The sequence below is a fragment of the Lepisosteus oculatus genome, chromosome 21 (assembly GCF_040954835.1).
Source record: "Lepisosteus oculatus isolate fLepOcu1 chromosome 21, fLepOcu1.hap2, whole genome shotgun sequence".
Lineage (NCBI taxonomy): Eukaryota > Metazoa > Chordata > Actinopteri > Semionotiformes > Lepisosteidae > Lepisosteus > Lepisosteus oculatus.
In genome coordinates, this window is record NC_090716.1 from 8,813,100 (window position 1) to 8,831,427 (window position 18,328).

At 37.7% G+C, this 18,328-nt stretch overlaps 1 protein-coding gene across 7 annotated transcripts in view; it reads left to right on the forward strand.

The window, feature by feature from the left end:
- The window catches only part of tead1b (TEA domain family member 1b), a 66,634-nt gene that overhangs the window by 28,838 nt on the left and 19,468 nt on the right, over positions 1 to 18,328 (forward strand). For all 7 annotated transcript variants that reach the window (XM_069181889.1, XM_069181888.1, XM_069181890.1 and 4 more), the window contains exon 4: positions 17,974 to 18,038. In XM_069181889.1, coding sequence (XP_069037990.1) covers positions 17,974 to 18,038 — 65 coding nt within the window. The remainder of the gene's footprint in view (positions 1 to 17,973; positions 18,039 to 18,328) is intronic.

Consider the following 18,328-nt stretch of genomic DNA (forward strand, 5'->3'; position numbering starts at 1 on the left):
TTCTGTCTTTGGTAGCATATTAAAGGAAATCATTTTATATATTTAACCCTTAACATTTTCTGAATGGCTTAAAGACTGCATAAGGTTGCTGTAAAACAGTTTCATAAAGTAAAACTCTTCGATGGTCTCACTGGCCTCACTGGCTGTCCAAGCGTAATAAATGTTCCAGGATCACATTAATGTCTTTTATTAAGTCATCCCTAATTTTTGTTTATTACAGCCAGGAACCTATTTTTCAATAAGACCATCATGTACTGTTCCTATAAACATTGCTACTTTTGGTCTTTTTTGGGGAAAACAACTCCTCTTTGGTAAAGAAACGAACAAACTCTATGAGTTATCATTTTATAGCAGCATCCACTGCGACAGTTGCATTGTATTCCAGTAATGTTTCTATTTGATTGGAATGCACCTTGAAAACGATTTTTCCCCCAGACTGTACATTGAGAGTGTTTAAAACATTTGATGTCCTGCAGTTTAGCCTTTTAACGTATTCGTGCCAGTGCAGCCTGAAGACCATTTTGACATTAAACTATTCCCATTGCAGATAAGTTGTGAGCACTGCCACTCTATTACAAGACAGGTCTGCACCTCACAGCTCGTGTCAGTGTTGGCACTAAGTGGTACTTTGTTTGCGGAGATGCCAAGGATCAGTTAGGCATAATGGCGGAGCCTCGCCTTCACTGTTTGTGAATCCATTCCTTTGGGACTTGCTTTGTCAGTGGCGAATACACATGAAGAAACCACTTGAATACACCCCACTGTGTGAATAAATAGGAATTTACAGGTCTGTTCAGACCTGAAGTCTTCTGAATTAGCACGAGTACGATTTGGATTTGCAAAGAATCCTAGAACTGGGGTATAATTCCTGTATTACATGGTTAGTATTGTTGTGTCAGAATATGATTGTGCATTTTCACTTTATTGACAGAAATGTAACTAAGTTTTGACTGTATAGTCATTATTGGGGGGAAAAAACACCTATTGGTAATTATTTTAGGATTCTCTTCATATTCTTCTGGATTCTGGAAGTATTGCTGTTTTTTGCTCCTGCTTTTCATTCTTTACAACCCCCTCAGGGTCTAAAAAGTGAATTTGTAGAATACTGAGCTCATCCAAATCCAGATATTGCTGGTAAACTAGGACTAGCCAGTATTGGCCGCCATTCCCCGGTGCTGTCAGGTCTGTGTGGATTTGTGTCGGCTGGGATTATCATCGGCTTGCTGTGGTATTAGCAACCACTGCGATTTACCTGCACTTGTGAGCTAGCAGTGTGTCAGGAAGGGCTGGATCAGTCCTCTGGTTGATGCCGACTCCGCTGTGGGCTCAGTGTGAGGAATGGCAGATGGTTTTGACAACAGTCTCTTGTCCAACACAGACATGAAGGTTATAGAAGTAACAGTCAGTTAGCAATTCCTGATTGTTGTGGTAGGCGAGTAACAAATTGCCAGTTCAAAATAAGAAATGTTATTTTTGTAGCTCATAATCCCAATATAGTATAGACTTTAAAATGCAAGTAGAAAACCCACCGTTGACAAACTATAAACTTGAAGGTGACAACCTTTTTGGCCTGTTTTTGCCTCCTTCCAAATGGAAACCCCTCCTCCTTGAATTTGTGTTTGGAAAGTAACATATAGTAGTGTTGCTTTAATCTTTCACTGAATGAAGTGTTTATATAAATGGAATTTTATAATAGAAGCATTTCTCTGTTTTAGAGGTACAGTATGATTTTCGTAGGCCATATTTTCTTTCATGGAAAAAATAACTTAATAAATCTGTAGCTATTTGGCCATCTGGCAGGTAATAAATTGATGCTGTTGGCATCTGCAGATCTATTTCTCTGCTTACACAGACTGGATGCAGCCTTAATTGTGAGTGTGGGTAAAAGAAAACATTAGAATCTTAAGGAGAATGTTATAAAGATGCATCTCACTTAACCGTAACCTGGAAAGTGCAAATGGCTGGTGTTACACTTATAGTGATTGTATTCCATTCAAATGTGTCATCAGAGACAAACTGTCAATAGAAATGCGTGGGTCTGTGCAAGTGCAGGAAGCTTTGTTTTTGTTTTTGGGGTCACATGCTAATGATTTAATGTCAGTCTTTTTTCTCTTGTTATTATGCCATTTCTGGGAGCTGTGTGAAAATAGCATGTATTGGACAACTGCAGTAATTGTGTTATTAGCCTTTTACAAATTTATATATAACCTTACAAATGCATCTATATAAATGTGAAGGCTGTCATCATCTGGTTTTTGTTCATTGCAGAAGATCTATCTGAACTACTTACTCCTAGCCAGGCCCATTCACATTTCTGGTGAATGTGACTACATTTGTTTGCTTGCTTGTTTTACTTAGAGGCTATTTTCAAAACAATGATGTTTCTGACTTCTGACTTTCACTATATCCCCTCGATTCATAAGATTTTTCTGTTATGTACAAAATAAATGTTCTGAATGGTAGGCTCCCATTGGATGTAAATTGGTTTAGCTGGCTGTGTAAAGCTGGAAAGGCATTGTTCTGTAGGCGCTGCCTGAAGGTCCTTTAGCTTGATCTGTTTACCATACAGCCACTGAGTCTTGGTTAAGGAAATAAGCCATTGGCTCTGCAGTGATAAAATATTTATTTTCTACCTAGTATATCTCCATTACATATGTGCATATCAAGTTTATTTACTGTAGGTATGAAAGACACATTTTAAAGCCTTTTTCTTTCCTTTTTTTGTGGCAAAGCTGAATTTGCACCCCAGGTATCCTCTAGATTACCAGTGTATAAAATGGTCAAAAAAGAGAAAGCCCTTTTAGAAGCTGAGAAGGCTTTCAGCCTGGGCAGGTATACTTACCATTTCAGCACAGCCAGGAACTTGTAGAACTACTCTAGTTCCATTGACAGCCATAGACATACACCTGTGAATGAAATTAATCTTCTTAATTTTGTCAGAGGGTGGTGTGAAACAAGGGGAAAGGAGGGTTTCTGAGTTTTTAGGAAATGCTTTCCAAGTATTACATTTATTTCCACTGCCCTCTCTTCCATCAGTATTAACTGTATAAGGCACCTAGTCAACAGTCAGCTGCATCATATGATTAGAATTGAGCTTGTTTCATTGTGGATATAGGATCAACAGGGTTCATTTAGTGAAGATCCAGATTAAAGCTAAATTTGAGGAATTGTAATAGTATCATGATTTTGCTGCAAACAAGGCATACATTTTTTCTTTGTTATATTATGCATTTTAAAGTCGTATATTTTCCAGAGTTGAAAGAATAGAACAGTATTATCATATTCCGTGTAATGTCAGATTTTTTTTCCCCTCTCTCCCAGACAATACCGTCTTGTCTTTGTGGCTTTAAAATGTAGATATGTCTGACCCACTCACTGTATTTAACAGCTCCCAAACAAAGCTTCTATTTGTGTGAAGTCTATCTGCTTTCTGGAGACCAGTTTTTTTTTGTAATGAAAGAGACCCAGAGAATATATTTTGTTCAAAAGAACCTGATTTCACTTTAAAATCCTGAGATTTGTTTTCAGTTTCATGGTGTTAGTTTAAACAATGCTCAACTTTGACAGAGCAGGCAAATGTCGATTGTTTTAAGAACAATACAGCAAATTCTGTTTCAACAAAGTCTTTACTCGTGTGCATTGTAAAAACCGACCTTTACACTAAAGATGAACTTAAGTCTATGAAACAAGCTGAGAGCATAATCAGAATGTGCATATTAGTTAGGAGGCATCACTTTTTAAATTTTCATTGTCATAGTCAAATGTATTTCAGAATACATTTATCCTGGTACAAGTTTTAATGTTTTTTTGTTCCTGCTACATAATTGATGGTAGAAACTGTGTGTTTCTATGGTGTTTAAGTAAACTAAGAATTTAGAATTACAGGTGTGAGTAATTGTTCCATATTCGTTTTATAATTTCACTTATTTCCGGCCAGGGAAAGGACTGTGTGGGAAATTATGCCAATCCTTAAATGTCTGCAGGGTGCATCTTGTGTTTGCAATGCTGTACTGTTTTGAATATCTAACATAAGGACAGCAGGGCAGATAAGTAGCAATGCATCTACACCTGTATCTGTACCTGGAGTCATTCTGTTTGACAGTGACCCTAAAGCGGCCTTAGCTGACGTGTTGATACTTGCCTGACGTTCCCACCTTCCCAACTGTGAGCTCACCAGCCCCTTTAGTTTTGTGCCCACATGCTTCCCTGATCGCATGGAATTAAAAATTTCAAGTAATATTAAAGTCAGCCAGTGCAAAATATGATAAAAATTGCTCAAATTAATGTACTTGTCTAGCTATCCGTGCAATTAATGCAGAAGACAAAAAATCTCAATGTTTTTCATGTTGCTTGCTTGTACTTTTACAAATACATAACATCTGGGAATTCCAGGAAAGTTTCAGCTTTTGTCAGTGGAAAAGCAAGGAAGGGGGAGTTTTATGCATTTAAATGATTAAGGTAATTTGCAAAAGAGCCCTGCCCTGAAGGGAAACCAGCTGATACTGGTGTTGTTTTTAGCAAAATCTTCATACATTAGAACATCCAAGAACGCCTTTTGGAGCTTCTGTAAAATGGTAAACGTAGCAACCTACGATGCAGTTCTTGTAAATTAGATATGACACAAACTTTCATTTGCAGAAAGCTTTTTATATTTCAGGAAAGAAGCTTATTGCCGGATTACAGTGGGACCACCCCATGATGATTCCAGGAGTCCGAGTTCTGTGCTTAATCTCCATTTAGTGTTGATTTTTATGGTTGTTTTTTTTTCATATTAAGGAGCATTTGGAAATATTAAGTTTTTGTCTTTCGGCTGTGGAGTTTGTAAATTTTAAAATTAGTGTTTTTTGGCATATGATCAGGTTATCTTGATTATCTTGGTGAAACAAAACTGAAAATCAAGCTTGTTCAGGGAGTGTATGGTTCTGAAGAAGTCTTCTGATCTCTAGGCATGTTATTAGGGTGTGTCTAGGAGTGAAACAAGCAGTAGATTTCTCCCAGGCTGTGCGTGGGTTGGTTTCAGATTGCATGAACTTGATTGGTCCTTCCAGTAGTTGAGTTTATTCAGACTAATGTCTTAAAGTTGCAGCATCAATTAATTGTCACACACTGATAAGCATTAGTTAACATAGAAGAACAAATATTTATTAAGATACATAAAGGGCAATTGATTAAAAATGTAATCTTCTCATCTTAATACAATTTGTGAATAGTACAGCAAAAATGAATACTGGGTAAGAACTTATTAAATAAACCCTAAGCTTGGAAAAGGTTAGGATTATACAAGTAGGTTATACTATACCAGTATAGTAAGCTGAAGCTGCATTCCTTTCTAATTAGAATGCAGTTTGCCGTTATTCAAACTGTGCAATTCATTTTGTTTGCAAGGCAGATTGTATACTATTTTGAGATTGTGACGTAATAATGGTGAGATGTTGATTTTGTGCTGGACGTTCTCCAATGCTAATTGTTTAATATAACAAGGTGATTTTTCAACTTAGAATTTTAAAGTTAATGATTTATTCTAACATAATAGCATGTAATTGAATAATACTAATTTCATCCACTAGTATGCCAAAAATGTTTAGTCATGAATGGATATGAAGTGGCAAATGTTTGCTCCAACAGTGGTCTGAAGGCATATTTGCAATAATTCTGCAAACAGCTGAATGAAGTGTAACATTGCAAAGTTAAAATTTTAAATTAAACTGTTCTTTCCTCTTTTACTATTTCACTGGCTCGTCCGTGGTTTAAAATATTCAGTGGGGCTGTCTTAATCTTCTGCTTCTGGTAAAAGTGAACATGAAATCGAATGCAGTTAAATCATTTTCTACCTTTGTTTCATTTTGGAGGCTGAGCTTTTCCTCTCATCTGCAGGATCGTTATCATGTGTATCTCCTGTCCTGTACGATCGCATCCAGTCATCCTCCATGTGGGTTATTTTTGCTCTGTTTAAATTTGTACTGTGATCTTCAGTGTAGCTGGGAATGGTGGGTGTGTGAATCTGCACTCTATAAAAACCTAAGAATAAGATGAACCCTCTCAAATACTGTGATAGAAGCATAGTACTGTGCATGATGTATTTTTGTTGAAAGGTTAAGGTTTGGGAGGGGGGAGTCCTTCGGGGCAGTTACATGAGAAAATGGTAGTATTATTTCCTTGTCAAGAAGGAGAAAAAAAACAAACCATGAAGTTTGACTTTTCATTTACACATTTTGGCCACTGCTAACAAGTTTTCTTCTTGTTCAAATAGTAGATTGATCCTGAGAAATTGAAAATATTGATTTAACCCTGTGTCTGACTAGAAGCCCAGGCGCCTGCCAGCACAGTCTTAGCACATTACAATTGCTTGCTTGTAATTCCTCAGGGGACTTGTAATAACTACTGCATTTGTCTTTCCATCCTCTGAAATTATTCTAACAGTTGTCTGAGTCACTGTCAATTCATTTGATCCCTCTCCTGCAAGACGCATTGCGGCCAATGGGCTTGGTTCACCAGTAATACACGTGATGATGTAGTTAGTTGTACCTAATTGATAGAGTGAGTCAGGCATTGGTGAACAATATTAATTGGTCCCCAGTGGTCACAAAGGATTCGACTAGGAGAAGGGAGGCTGTACTGGCCTCTCATCAAGTTTAGGCAGTGCTGAGATAAACAGCTTGAACTGCAAATTGACAATGCCTTCAATCAAGCCCTAAGTAACAGTATGATTTTTTTAAGTAGTAAAGAAAAAAGGGTGAAACTCTGCGCTTCTTTGGTTTTAAGTGCAATGCCAGCATGCTTTACAGGTCTAATGGCCTTATCCTTATAGAATCATCATATAAAGCAGATGTTTTTAAGTCTCTTCTCAAGTACACAGCCTCTTGGGTTTCCATGTTGAGTTTTTTTTTTCTCAATTTTGCATGAGGAAATTGGAAAACAAAAACCCTTTTCCTACTCAACATCTAGGATCTCCGCATGAAGCAAATCATTTGGGTTAATCATTTTATCCCTTTGTATAAGTTGTATCATTTTAACTTCTCTTAACTTCAGAAGTTCTGATGAATTGTTTGCAATTTTGTCACATCCAAAGATGAAATACTTTAAAATTTGCTTATACTGATAATAGTAGCTACAAGTGTTGCTTATGGAAGTTAATTGAAGTCTATAATATATTGAATTATAAAGTACAGTAAAGACATAGTGGAGCTTTCATGTTCAGGTGTCAGCACTGCAATGTGTAGGAATTGGCAGGTCCTTGGGTATTCGTTAAAGTGGTGGCATCTTATAGCTAAAAAATTCTTAACAGCATTCCATATATCTACTTATTGTAGGTTTATAGAATATCAGATCATGATTGTAAGGGTTACGTATACATTGGCAATTATTCTGTACAAGCTAAGCTTTTGTAATAAAAATACTATAGATGATAAAGAAATGTGACATAATATTAGAACATTATTTTGTATCAAATCAGTATGGGTTGGAGGGTAATGTTTTCCAAGCAGTTGTACATGTGTGTTTTTACATTGACCTTTCTAAAAAAAATGGCTAAGTTTACAGAAAGTAATACTGTATCTCCAGACCTTATAAACACAAGATAGGTTACAAAAGAAAGGAAGCCATTTTGTTCTGCTAACTAATGGCTAATTGATCTGTGGATCTCAATCAACTGTTTCTTAAAAGAAGCCACGGTATTGGCTTCAAAAATATGGCCGAGTTAAGTACCTTAGTGCTTCCGCTGCCAAATCTCCCATTTACTACAGTGCAGTCACCAAGATAACTCTTAAACTGTGCCACTTACAGGTGGAGCATTGTGGTCTAACAGCCAGTTTAAGCATGTGTCTCATATTAATTTAAATCCTGTTGAAATCAATTGTTTTCAGTTTGATTAAATCACTTTTGCCTTTTTCTTAGTGGTCGAAATTTAATATTTTTAGCCATACCAGTTTTATTTGCTTTTGGTCTGTGACTAACCAAGGTTTATTTCTTACTTTTGCAAACTTCATGTAGTTTAACTGTTCAATTACAAAGCATTTCCAGATGCTTCTTGCAGTCAATGAGAGTAGATGTTTTTGTTTGTTGTTTCTCTGTTATGGATATAAGTTGTAAATGCTGGCTTTGCTTGTTGATGGGAACCCATTGAGTGAAAACAGCTTTGGTCTTTCTTTAAAATATTTAGGGCTGCACATCTATACTTTTGAGCATGTTTCAGAGTTTTCACCTAGAACGGAAATCGTATCTGATTCTTCTCTTTCAGCTAATTTCTTAATATTTGGTATTTGTATATTTCTCTGTAATTTTAATTAATGATTATTCAGCACGTTTGCAAAAAGGTCATTTATACCATGACTTACGAATGGTATAATCCCAGGGCCTTTTAGAAATGGAGCAGATGGAAATCCCACAAAATGTTAAATCACATTAATTCCAATTAAAGTATCTTTTAATTATGCTTCCTTTAATTTCTGTTCTGTATTATATGTTTAGAAACCATGTACACCGAGGGTTGTCTGACTACTGGACATGATTGTGTAATATCTATAAATTTACTTAAATTAAGTTTGCTGTAGCACCTTAGGCCATTCACTGTTCTAATGTACTCTCTTGACTTGAGAAGTTTAAACATTTGCAGACATTTGGATATTAAAAGATAAATTACGGAGAAATAAATCTGTTGAAACATCTTTTTTACTTTTGAGTGGACCTATGAGAGATGGGGAAGGGGTCCCTGGGGCTTTATTTTTAACGTTGATTTAGACTGTTTCTTTGTTCAGACATTCAGGCCATCTTGTCACTGTATATTGGGAACAGCCATGTTTGCAGGAAGCATGGCTAATTAGGCACATTAAACTCATTGTCTTAAAACTGTCTTGATTTGCTGTTAATGACTTTTTTGGCAGAAAATGTCACTGGCTTAACCATTCAAGAGCGATAGGGAATCATTCTGGTGGCGTGCTCTTTTCTAGTTTCCTGCTCTATATACACACCCTTTTTAATTTCAAGAACTTAAATGACTGTCTTTTGCCAATGTAGAGCCAGTTTAGTGTGGTTTGTGGCTTTGTTACACATACTGATGTTCATTACAGACTGGTCTTAAGCTGCACTCTTCTAGCAAGCACTACCAGGCTTAGTTTGTCATGTCAGAGTTGATACAGGATTTAAAACGGAGTTAGTAGGAAGCTAAGGTCTGTTAGTTTTTAATTATTAGGGTCTGGTTTCCAATAAAGGTAATAACAACAGATGGTATTGCATAATATACTTTAAAAAAATAAATCATGTATCACAACAGTTAAAAATCAGTGGAACGGGGTTCTCAAAATGCATTTTGAGGATTGCTTTCATTAAATACTTTAAATGGATAAATCTTATTTCACTTTTTTTAAAGCCTAACATTTTAAATATGTGAAGTGGTTACAGAGAGAATGAGTTGCATACAGTCTGCTGTGTCACACTGCAGGCTGCAGCACACTGCACCCTTCTGAATGCACTGGAGGGGAGTTAATGAGGGCAAGCTGAATCGAAGTGAAAGTGTGCAGATCACAGTCAAGAAGAAAAGCAACAGCTTGTGTTTGTGGAAGAGTTTGAGCTTGAACTGTCACCATGTAAAAGCCACGGGGTGTGTACTATTACCGGTATGACATTTAAGAATGGCCTGAGACCGACCAATCGTCAAGCACAAGGAAATGCTGCAGACAGTCTGACTTTGGCCTTGAAGTCTTTTCAGTCTTGTCCTTTTTAAATCTGTGGGGCCTCAATTCGGGGATTTAAATCACCTACAATAGGCAGCTGGTTGGCTGGAGTTAGTTGTGTGAACACCAGACTTTGTCCTCTGTCTTTTTAAATGGATATTTTTTGCAGGAGTTTCAGCCACCTCTTTTTGACCTTAATTGCCACCTTGGGGCTGCCACACCTAATTACAGAAGCATCTAGAATCGGTAGAGATATTATCAAATTAAATACCCTCCCTTGCTGCAGTGAGATTTTCTCAGTGGTTAAAGAGCCTGACCTTTTTGTTACAATAATAGGGCAGATTCTGCTGTGTGCTGTAGGAAAGTACTGTTCTGTAAATATTTGCTGTTCATGGTTGTGAATGTAGTGTTCCTTTTGTACTATAAATCTTTTTAGTACATAGACCTATCACTGATTTGATTTTTTTCCCTTTAAATGAAACGACCAGAAATTCAAAAACAAAAGACTCACAAACATTGCAAAGTTTTTGGGTCTGTTTTTACAAAAAACAAAGCTTCAAGTGCTCTGTGGTTGTTTTATTTAGAAGCAACAACTTTTGCAGCTTTGCATAAGTCAGCTTTAGGCTTGCCAGTAGAGTTTCTGGTCTTGTCTCTGTTACTCGTTGAACTTTAAGGCATAGCTTCGGGTGTAGAAGCCTGCGGCGCCTGTGTTCCAAGCCCAGTGTTGTTCCTGTAAGTAAAAGGTTTCCTGCTTCCCCTGGGCAAAGGCAGGACTGTAGACCTCCTAGTGAAAAGCTCCATATTGTTGATTTTGTCTATTGTAATGCAAATCTGAGCTTGAGACCCTTGAGTCATCCATCACGCATGACAGGACAGCCAGGCTATTGTCCGTTCCTTTGGAGGATTTGTGTTTAAACTAGACTCTCTACCAGGGGCCTAAGCTGATGGATTCTGGGAGAGGAAAAGGAACGGAAAGGATTAGGCCTGCTGTTGCTATGTAAATATGGCATAATCAGACAAAAACAAAGGGGTTGTATAAAGATACCAACTGGACAGCTGAAAAGCATGCAAGCTACCAGGACAGTCATCCAACCAAGCTCTTAATGATTTTAAAGTTCTCATCAAATTTTAGTGAAAGGAAAGGCACTAGAGTGGATGGTTTATTAAATGAATAATGAATGAATAATGCTTTATGAAAATGTTTTAGTTCTTTTTAATGTCTGAATCTTAAAGGGATAATTATTGAGATATTATAGAGTGATTGGCATAGGCCTTAGATCCCTTTTATTTTAGAAGGGACATTCTGTGTTGGTATAATACATTTTAATTAAAGGTGATATATTTTATTGGGGTTTAAACTACTTTTTAGCCCCAGAGATTTTTCTTTTAATATGGAAAGTGGACCTCTGAAAATAAAAAGCAGCTAATGAGATGTAACACAACGTGAGATATGTAATTGGAGGGGAATGGCATTTGCATTTAATTAAAGTCACACATTGGGTTAAATTCCTGTTGTGATTGTTTGTTGTTGCTGTGACAAGGAGAAGCGATGAAATTGATATAAAGTTGAATTAATGATAGATTATCTTTGGGATGGGAAGGCATTTTTTTGCTGCTGCTTTGAAATGACTAACTCCTCTATTAAATAAAAAAAGGAGAAGAAAGCAGAGAAGCCACATGAAGTGAACCTTGCGTGTGTGAATATTCCACAGTGTGGGAACATGCCAGCCAGAGCTCGCTGCAATTCATTTACTTCACTGTGGACCACGATACCAGATGTGACTGTGGTTATTCTGGGTTTAACAAAAGTGCTGCTACAAGAAAGGGACTCCCGATTTTAAAAGAAGGTCATCTCCTTGCTATATCGCTACTAATCAAAAGCTGTGAACAAGGCTATTTTACCTTTTTATGCAATTACTTTAAATGATCTAAATATTTAATATTTATAATAAAAATTATGAAATTACATGTTATAAAACTTATCTATAATAAATGTGTGTTGTTCTTTTGATATTGAGTGCAAAGCATATTTACAGTCAGAGCTAGGTGAGATGATAGTTTCAGTTAACAGTAGCCTTATATTGTAATAACTACATTTTTAGACATTGTATGGTGATTTGACAGTTCTTTAGACCCCTTTTTTATTTTAGAAGAAACATTTTATATATTTGGTATGCTGGTTGAATACCATCTGAATAAAGGGGATTATCTATATCTTTTTATAGGGTGTCAACTACAAACACCCCAATAGCAGTATTATGTGGGAAATTCAACTTTATTCGTCATTATACTTACACAGGTGCATAGTATAGTGAAAAGTGTTTCTCATTAGTCACTCAGGTGCAGTATATAAATAGAACAGAAGATAAGACTATTAATAGACAGGAACACAATAACATGTAATAACATATGTGATAAAATAACTAAATAAGTGATAAACCTTATTCTTTGTATTAATGATTTAAATTCTATTTTGCTTAGACAAAGCATACAGTACTTGTTGGTGACTATTTGTGCACTGTGTCCCATGGGTTTTTCTGAAATAATGATCAGAGGAACTTTGGGCCTCACTCCCTCTGTATTTCTGCAGTCTATTTTCTAAGATTATCCTGACACCTCTGGTCACAGTCTGTTAGTGGAAGAGGACCATGTTGGGATACAGAGGGAGAATTAAAGCCACGATCCATCGCCATCGGCTCCACCTCTACCCTTGGGAAATGGCTGACTCGAAGAATGAGATGCCATTTGTTGCTGATAATCAAGCGTTGCTGTCACATCTCCGGTCAGCTCAGATCCCTGCCCTTCTGGCAGGAATTGAGATTCCCAGCTCACACAAGCATCTGATGCAGGCATTAGCCTACAAGTGGACGAGCAGTGCATAGTCACAACACCACCTGTCTGTTTTGATATTTTACCATCCAATTGGCCTGTGGTTTAAACATTTAGAAGAGGGATTGTGCCTGACATTCACTGCTCACAATTTTACGAAAGGTTAAAACATTTTATTTCCATGAAGGTTTTAAAATGACTTCTTGTATGTGATATGAAGTACAATTACCTGATCAGAATTACTTCTACATTCCTTTCATTGGCCTTCTGCGTCGCTGAAACACCTTTTGAATGTCCTCCTGGCTACCTCAGTTTTAATTTGAGTGATGTGTATAGGTCATCTAGACTTGTTGGTAATTCAATTGCTATGTGGGAGAATAACGTTATAAGGAAATACAAATCTGAGCTTTAGTGGCAGATAAACTAAGAATAATAAGGCTTATACAAGTCCTGATGGGCTTTCCTAAAATATACCACTATTTTTCTAAAGTGGTGGTGATTTTCTAGAAAGAATAACACTAGAGCCAACATTTTGATGATGGGGGAAAAAAGTTTTCCGATAGGGCAAATTGATTTACAAAAATTCTTTCTAATGGAGTGCTGTTCAGTAAGGAAGATGGCACAGGAATCGGCAAAATTCTGGCAGTATTTTTACAGCATGCCTTTTAAAGAAGCCTCTCCTTTCAGAAATGCAGCGTGCCACGTGATAAATATGATTTGAAGTGGAGACTGTAAACACAAACGCATTTTTTTCAACTTAGTGATGGGTATGCAAAGGTATTTCACGGGCTTTGTAACACAAATTAGTGTGTGGTTTCATAGTTTCTGATGCACAAAAAGCCGAGACTGGAGAAATATCTAAGGGAAAGTTAAAGCACAACTTATCCACCAGATTGCGCGCACGGTGACGTTTAAGGTTGTATCAGTGCTTTGCCTGAACTGTCAGACTTGAAGAAAGGGGAGCAGTACAGCTAGGGCCTCTTTTTGTATGTATGTGGAGGGGGCACTCTAAAGCCTGTGTAACTGCTAAATTGGATTTATTATTGAATGAGAAATCAGCTGCCGCGGGACAATCCCGAGAAAGCCGGGCTGCTTTCTCTTTGTAGGCAGCCGTTTGAGTGCAATTGATATGCTCTAGGACCTCTTGGGGTCATTGAGATTCAGAGGAAGCCATTCTTAATGTCAGAGAAAAGAGTGGAAGAAATACATGGTCTCACAGCTGCCGAGCAGCATGTGACTACTATGGGGGTCAGGCCATAAATATCTAATCCTTGTCCTGCTGCTTTGACTGACAACGCGAGAACTCTTTTAATACTCTTTAAAGAGTTCGAACTTTCTCCCCTGCCCATCCCGTAGTAAGACTAAACTATCAGAACGGAGCAAATTTGTGTTAGAAGACCAGCGATTTTAATATGATGATTTCATTCTAAACCCCTGAGATCTAATGCAAATGGCAGAGGAGATTCAAAAGTTTATTTGTAAAAACCTAAATCGCTTCTGATTTTCTTGAATGAATGTGACAATTGAATTATGGTCCCTAGTTTCGGGTGGATTATCTCTAGGCAGTTGGTTACTATCTTACGCTAGCAAAGAGTGCCATGCCATAAAGTGAGACTTGACGGTATTCCAGAACAGGATGTCGCTTGCTTTTCCATGCTGTGCTATTTAGAGTCACCTAAGGAGCAGAGATGTTGGTTGGAAGGAGGGGAGGTTTTAAATGATTGGCCTGGTTGTCTGCAGTAAAACTTCACAAGTACATGTGAACTGTTAAAAATTGATCTGGCAGTGCTCTGGAATGATGACCCACTGCTTCCAAAGCCTGTGAACCACCATTCTCGCGTTCCCAGCTAGGTGGTCATCTGCCGGGATGCGAAGGCATCATGTGATTTCTTGAGACGTGGGGGAGGGGTGTGCCTGGCGGCAAGAAAGGAGTTGATTTGAGCGATTCTTCCTCCCCCAGTTCTGGTGTCCTCGAGGAGGAGGGGGACCTCAAAGCTGTTAGTGTCCCACATTCCCCCAGCAGGAGGTGCTATAGAAGTGTTGACAGACGGCCATATAAAAAAAAAAGTGGGGGGGATTGAAAAGGTCAGTACCAGAAGTATAAATGTCTGAAGGGCAGTAATTTATCGCAGATCACAGTTCTTACGAACAAGATCAACAGCTCCTGGCTATTTGAGATTGCGTACCTCCCACCAAGTTTAAATAAGCATGTGTGATAAGAGTCAGACTTGAGCTATTTAAAGTGTGCATGTAGAAATAGTATTTAAGCGTGGCTTTTATATCAAAGTTCTTTACCATTAGGGGTAGTACTGAGTCTAATTATAGATCCTTAATCCTTGTAGATGTCAGAAAAGAAAGGAGAACTGCTATTCACTTTTGCCTAGAACTGGAAGTGACCGAAAATTAATGACATTTGTAATTTTTTTTAATGAAGATTTTTTAGAAAGTTTTTTTTTTTCATTAACTGTCTGCTATGTTAGAAGAACCTTAATTTAAAAAGTATTTCAGAATGCACTTTATTGTTCAGTGCTTGGGCTCAATGTCTTCAAAACACTTTAAAAAACTCATAACTTTAAAAAGTTCAGTTTCCCAGACATGGTGAAACTGTAATTTATTTACAGTGTGAAGCTGTAAGTGAGATTTTAAGAATTTGAAGTGGATTAAACTTAAATTTGATTCTAATTGCCTGTTATTTGTAAAAGTGCTCATTTAGATTGATGTGGTCTGAAAAGGGAAACATTATTTTTATCCTTCCATGTAATCACACCCCCCCCCCCCCCCCCCAAAACAAGCCAATTGTGTAGATTAGTTTATTAGACGCAGAGAATGTCCTTCTCAAAACAAAAAGGCAAAGAAGGGGGGTTCTTTATTTTGGGGGCTGCAAGTCTTAAAAGTGGGTTGCCCCCTTTTCAAAATGTTGTTTTGCACACCACACAGGAAAAAAAGCAAGCTTGCCAAGTCCTGCTGAGCGTTTTTTCAAGCTTGTGAAAAGAATGAATTATTCAGCAGTAAGCATGCTTACAGCTGGCCATTTGGGAGCTTTGATCTACGAATCAGGCGTCTGCATGAATGCCCTTATTGTCATGTTATGTGTACACAGTGTGTGAATTATTGAAAATAGCGAGGCCCTAGCCTCATCTGGTAGAGATTACAGTGCAGGCATGCTGGGTGAAGGGCTGTAATTGAAAATCCCCAGATGCTGTTTATTTGGCTGGGGTCACATGATCTCCTGCAGTTGGTGTGGCCTTAACAAAACGATACCCACTAAGAAAGCAGGGCCCTTCCTCCTTCCACAGCTCTTGTCATTAAGCAACTGACTGTACTAAACACTAAAACACCTGTCTTGGTGTTGTATCCAGCTTTCAAAAGGTGCTTCTACAAATGCAGAGGCACCAGTGTGTGTAGGGTCAAAGTACACACTTTGATTTCATGTGGTCTTTTTTTCCTTTGACAGCATGCATACTTAAATGCATTAGGTAAACTGTATGTATTGCAGTTTTGTGTTACAATATTTTAAGGAATACTGCAATGTAATTACACTGCACTGCTGGTTTATTTGATAGCCACAGCCTGAGCCGAATGACCAAGAACATAAAATGCTCATTAGAAAAAGCTTATAAAACAGCTGTGTTGGAAAGATCAGTGTCTTTTGCATTTGTAGAATATTTTTTTAGTAGATTTTGAATAATAGTAATGAGGGGGAAAAAATATTTTAATGTTTTTGGACAACTTTTTTTCTTTCGTTAGACTGATCTCCAAGGGTGAAAAAGACACTGCTGACTCCTGTGATTTCATGAAGTGGCCGTGATAGCTCTTATGTAAAAGCATACATCTATAATTTCGGGGCTTAACAAAAGCGCACTTCTGAAATTTCTGGAGGAGCTGCCATTGGCTGCCTTCGATAAAGGCGCAACAGGGAGGTGAACAGGATTTGAAAAGGTCTGAGAAACTCCATGCTGCAGAAGCAGACGGCTTCTCTTTCCTTGGCCTCCCCGCCAAACAGGTGTGGCTGATGGGAGTAACTGAAGATGTGCTCCTAAACTACAGAGAGGGAGATTAGCCTTTCATCTACCACACCTGGTATGAGGATGTTAGAACAAAATAAAGCAGGTGGAATGCTGTGCCTTGCCGCCTTGGTTGAGATATAGTATGGCAGTCGAAACTGATGGCTTGAAATTGCCCTGACATTTTATTTGAGCAGGTGTCATTGTTGTGAACTTGTATATGGTTTTTGGATAATTTTAATTTAATAGATGACAAGCAAATAGTGGTGTCTATAGAATATTGAATCAAATGCAAGGCTGGGGGGAAAAAAATTTGCCCCGATTCCTCCTGGTCATTCTGTGCTGTTCGACATGTGGTAGCGTTATCTTAAAATGTTCAAACAGGTCACCTCGTTAAAGACTTATGTTTTGTGCTGTACAAATGGTTTTGTGGATTTATGTGGCTCTTACTCACTTTGGTTCTTTATGTAGACCAAATCTGGTGTTTTCCTGTCCCCTTCTGTGATCTGTTCTGACAAAAAGATTAGTTTTGGTTGTTGGTTGTTCGTCCATCCCTTGTCAGAAAGCCAGTTCTTCTGGTTTGGCTCCAGTCTCACAAGGCACTGTCCCAGATGGACAAGGTGCAAAAGGCACAGTTTAGTTTTTCAAAAGAAAATCTTTTCAAACTGAGTTTTGTGATGAGCCCTTTACGTGAAGGATAACAAATGAGTTCAGCCTTCTGTTGTGGCAGGTTGCACAGTCAAAATGACCCTTTATCTATAACTTGCCTAATAGTTTGGGGGTGATGGTATGCTATAAACATATGATGAGGCCCACTACAGGTCAGTTCTGCACAGCCTCTGGCAATTAGTAACGTACTGTCAAAGACTTGAGTTAATATAATCTGTTACATTAAAAATCACTTGTTTTTCATTCCATTTTCAAAATACAGTAGTGATAGCATTTAATGAACAGATTTCCTATGGAATTCTTGGTGCTATAGCATATTTGAAATTTTGGAAGTTATTACTTAGTTATTAATGTTTTATGTGTTAGTGTATTACCCTGCCTTGCAAAGAACTACCAGGTTAATTTTTTTGTGTGTGCTTATTTAAATAGCTCGGTAATGGCCTCTGTGCACGTTCCTTCTGTAACCTAACCACAAAATAAGTGTATATATAGTTAAACGTATATTACACACTTTATTATGTGTTTCAACCGGTGCTCATTTTCTTTCACAGTTTGAGGTTTGGTTATGCGCCCTAAATAGGTTTTCCATAGCTAGTTAGATCCTGCCAAATAGCATTTTTATAGCCACTTTACCAGGCACTGTTTTAAAAAATATATTGGACGAGAACTGTAATAAAAAGATAAAACTCATCCATGAATATTGACTGATAAATGGGCGCAGTATAAGATCTTAACAAAGAATGACCTTTAATGGCTGCATGTTTTAATAAGAATTTTTTTTCTTCAATTGTCTTTTTTTAAAGGTCGAAACGAATTGATAGCCAGATACATCAAACTCAGAACAGGAAAGACGAGGACAAGGAAGCAGGTAATGAGGACCGATGAGAATGTTTGCATGCCACAGTGACAAAGAAACATGACCATATCTGGCTGCACTGGCTGCCTCTGCTTCAGCTCTGACGAGCTGTCATGAATATCACTGGCATCTTTATTACCTGTTTGCTGAAGTATATTGTTTGCAACTCGGAACGCAGTGTTGTCATCACTTAAGTGACCTGAAAACACAATACACATGCATGCATTTATTGCGCTTGCATGCCCTGTTGGTTTTGCCAAGAGTGGCTTCAGATCACAGCGATTTATCTTCCCAGGAAAATC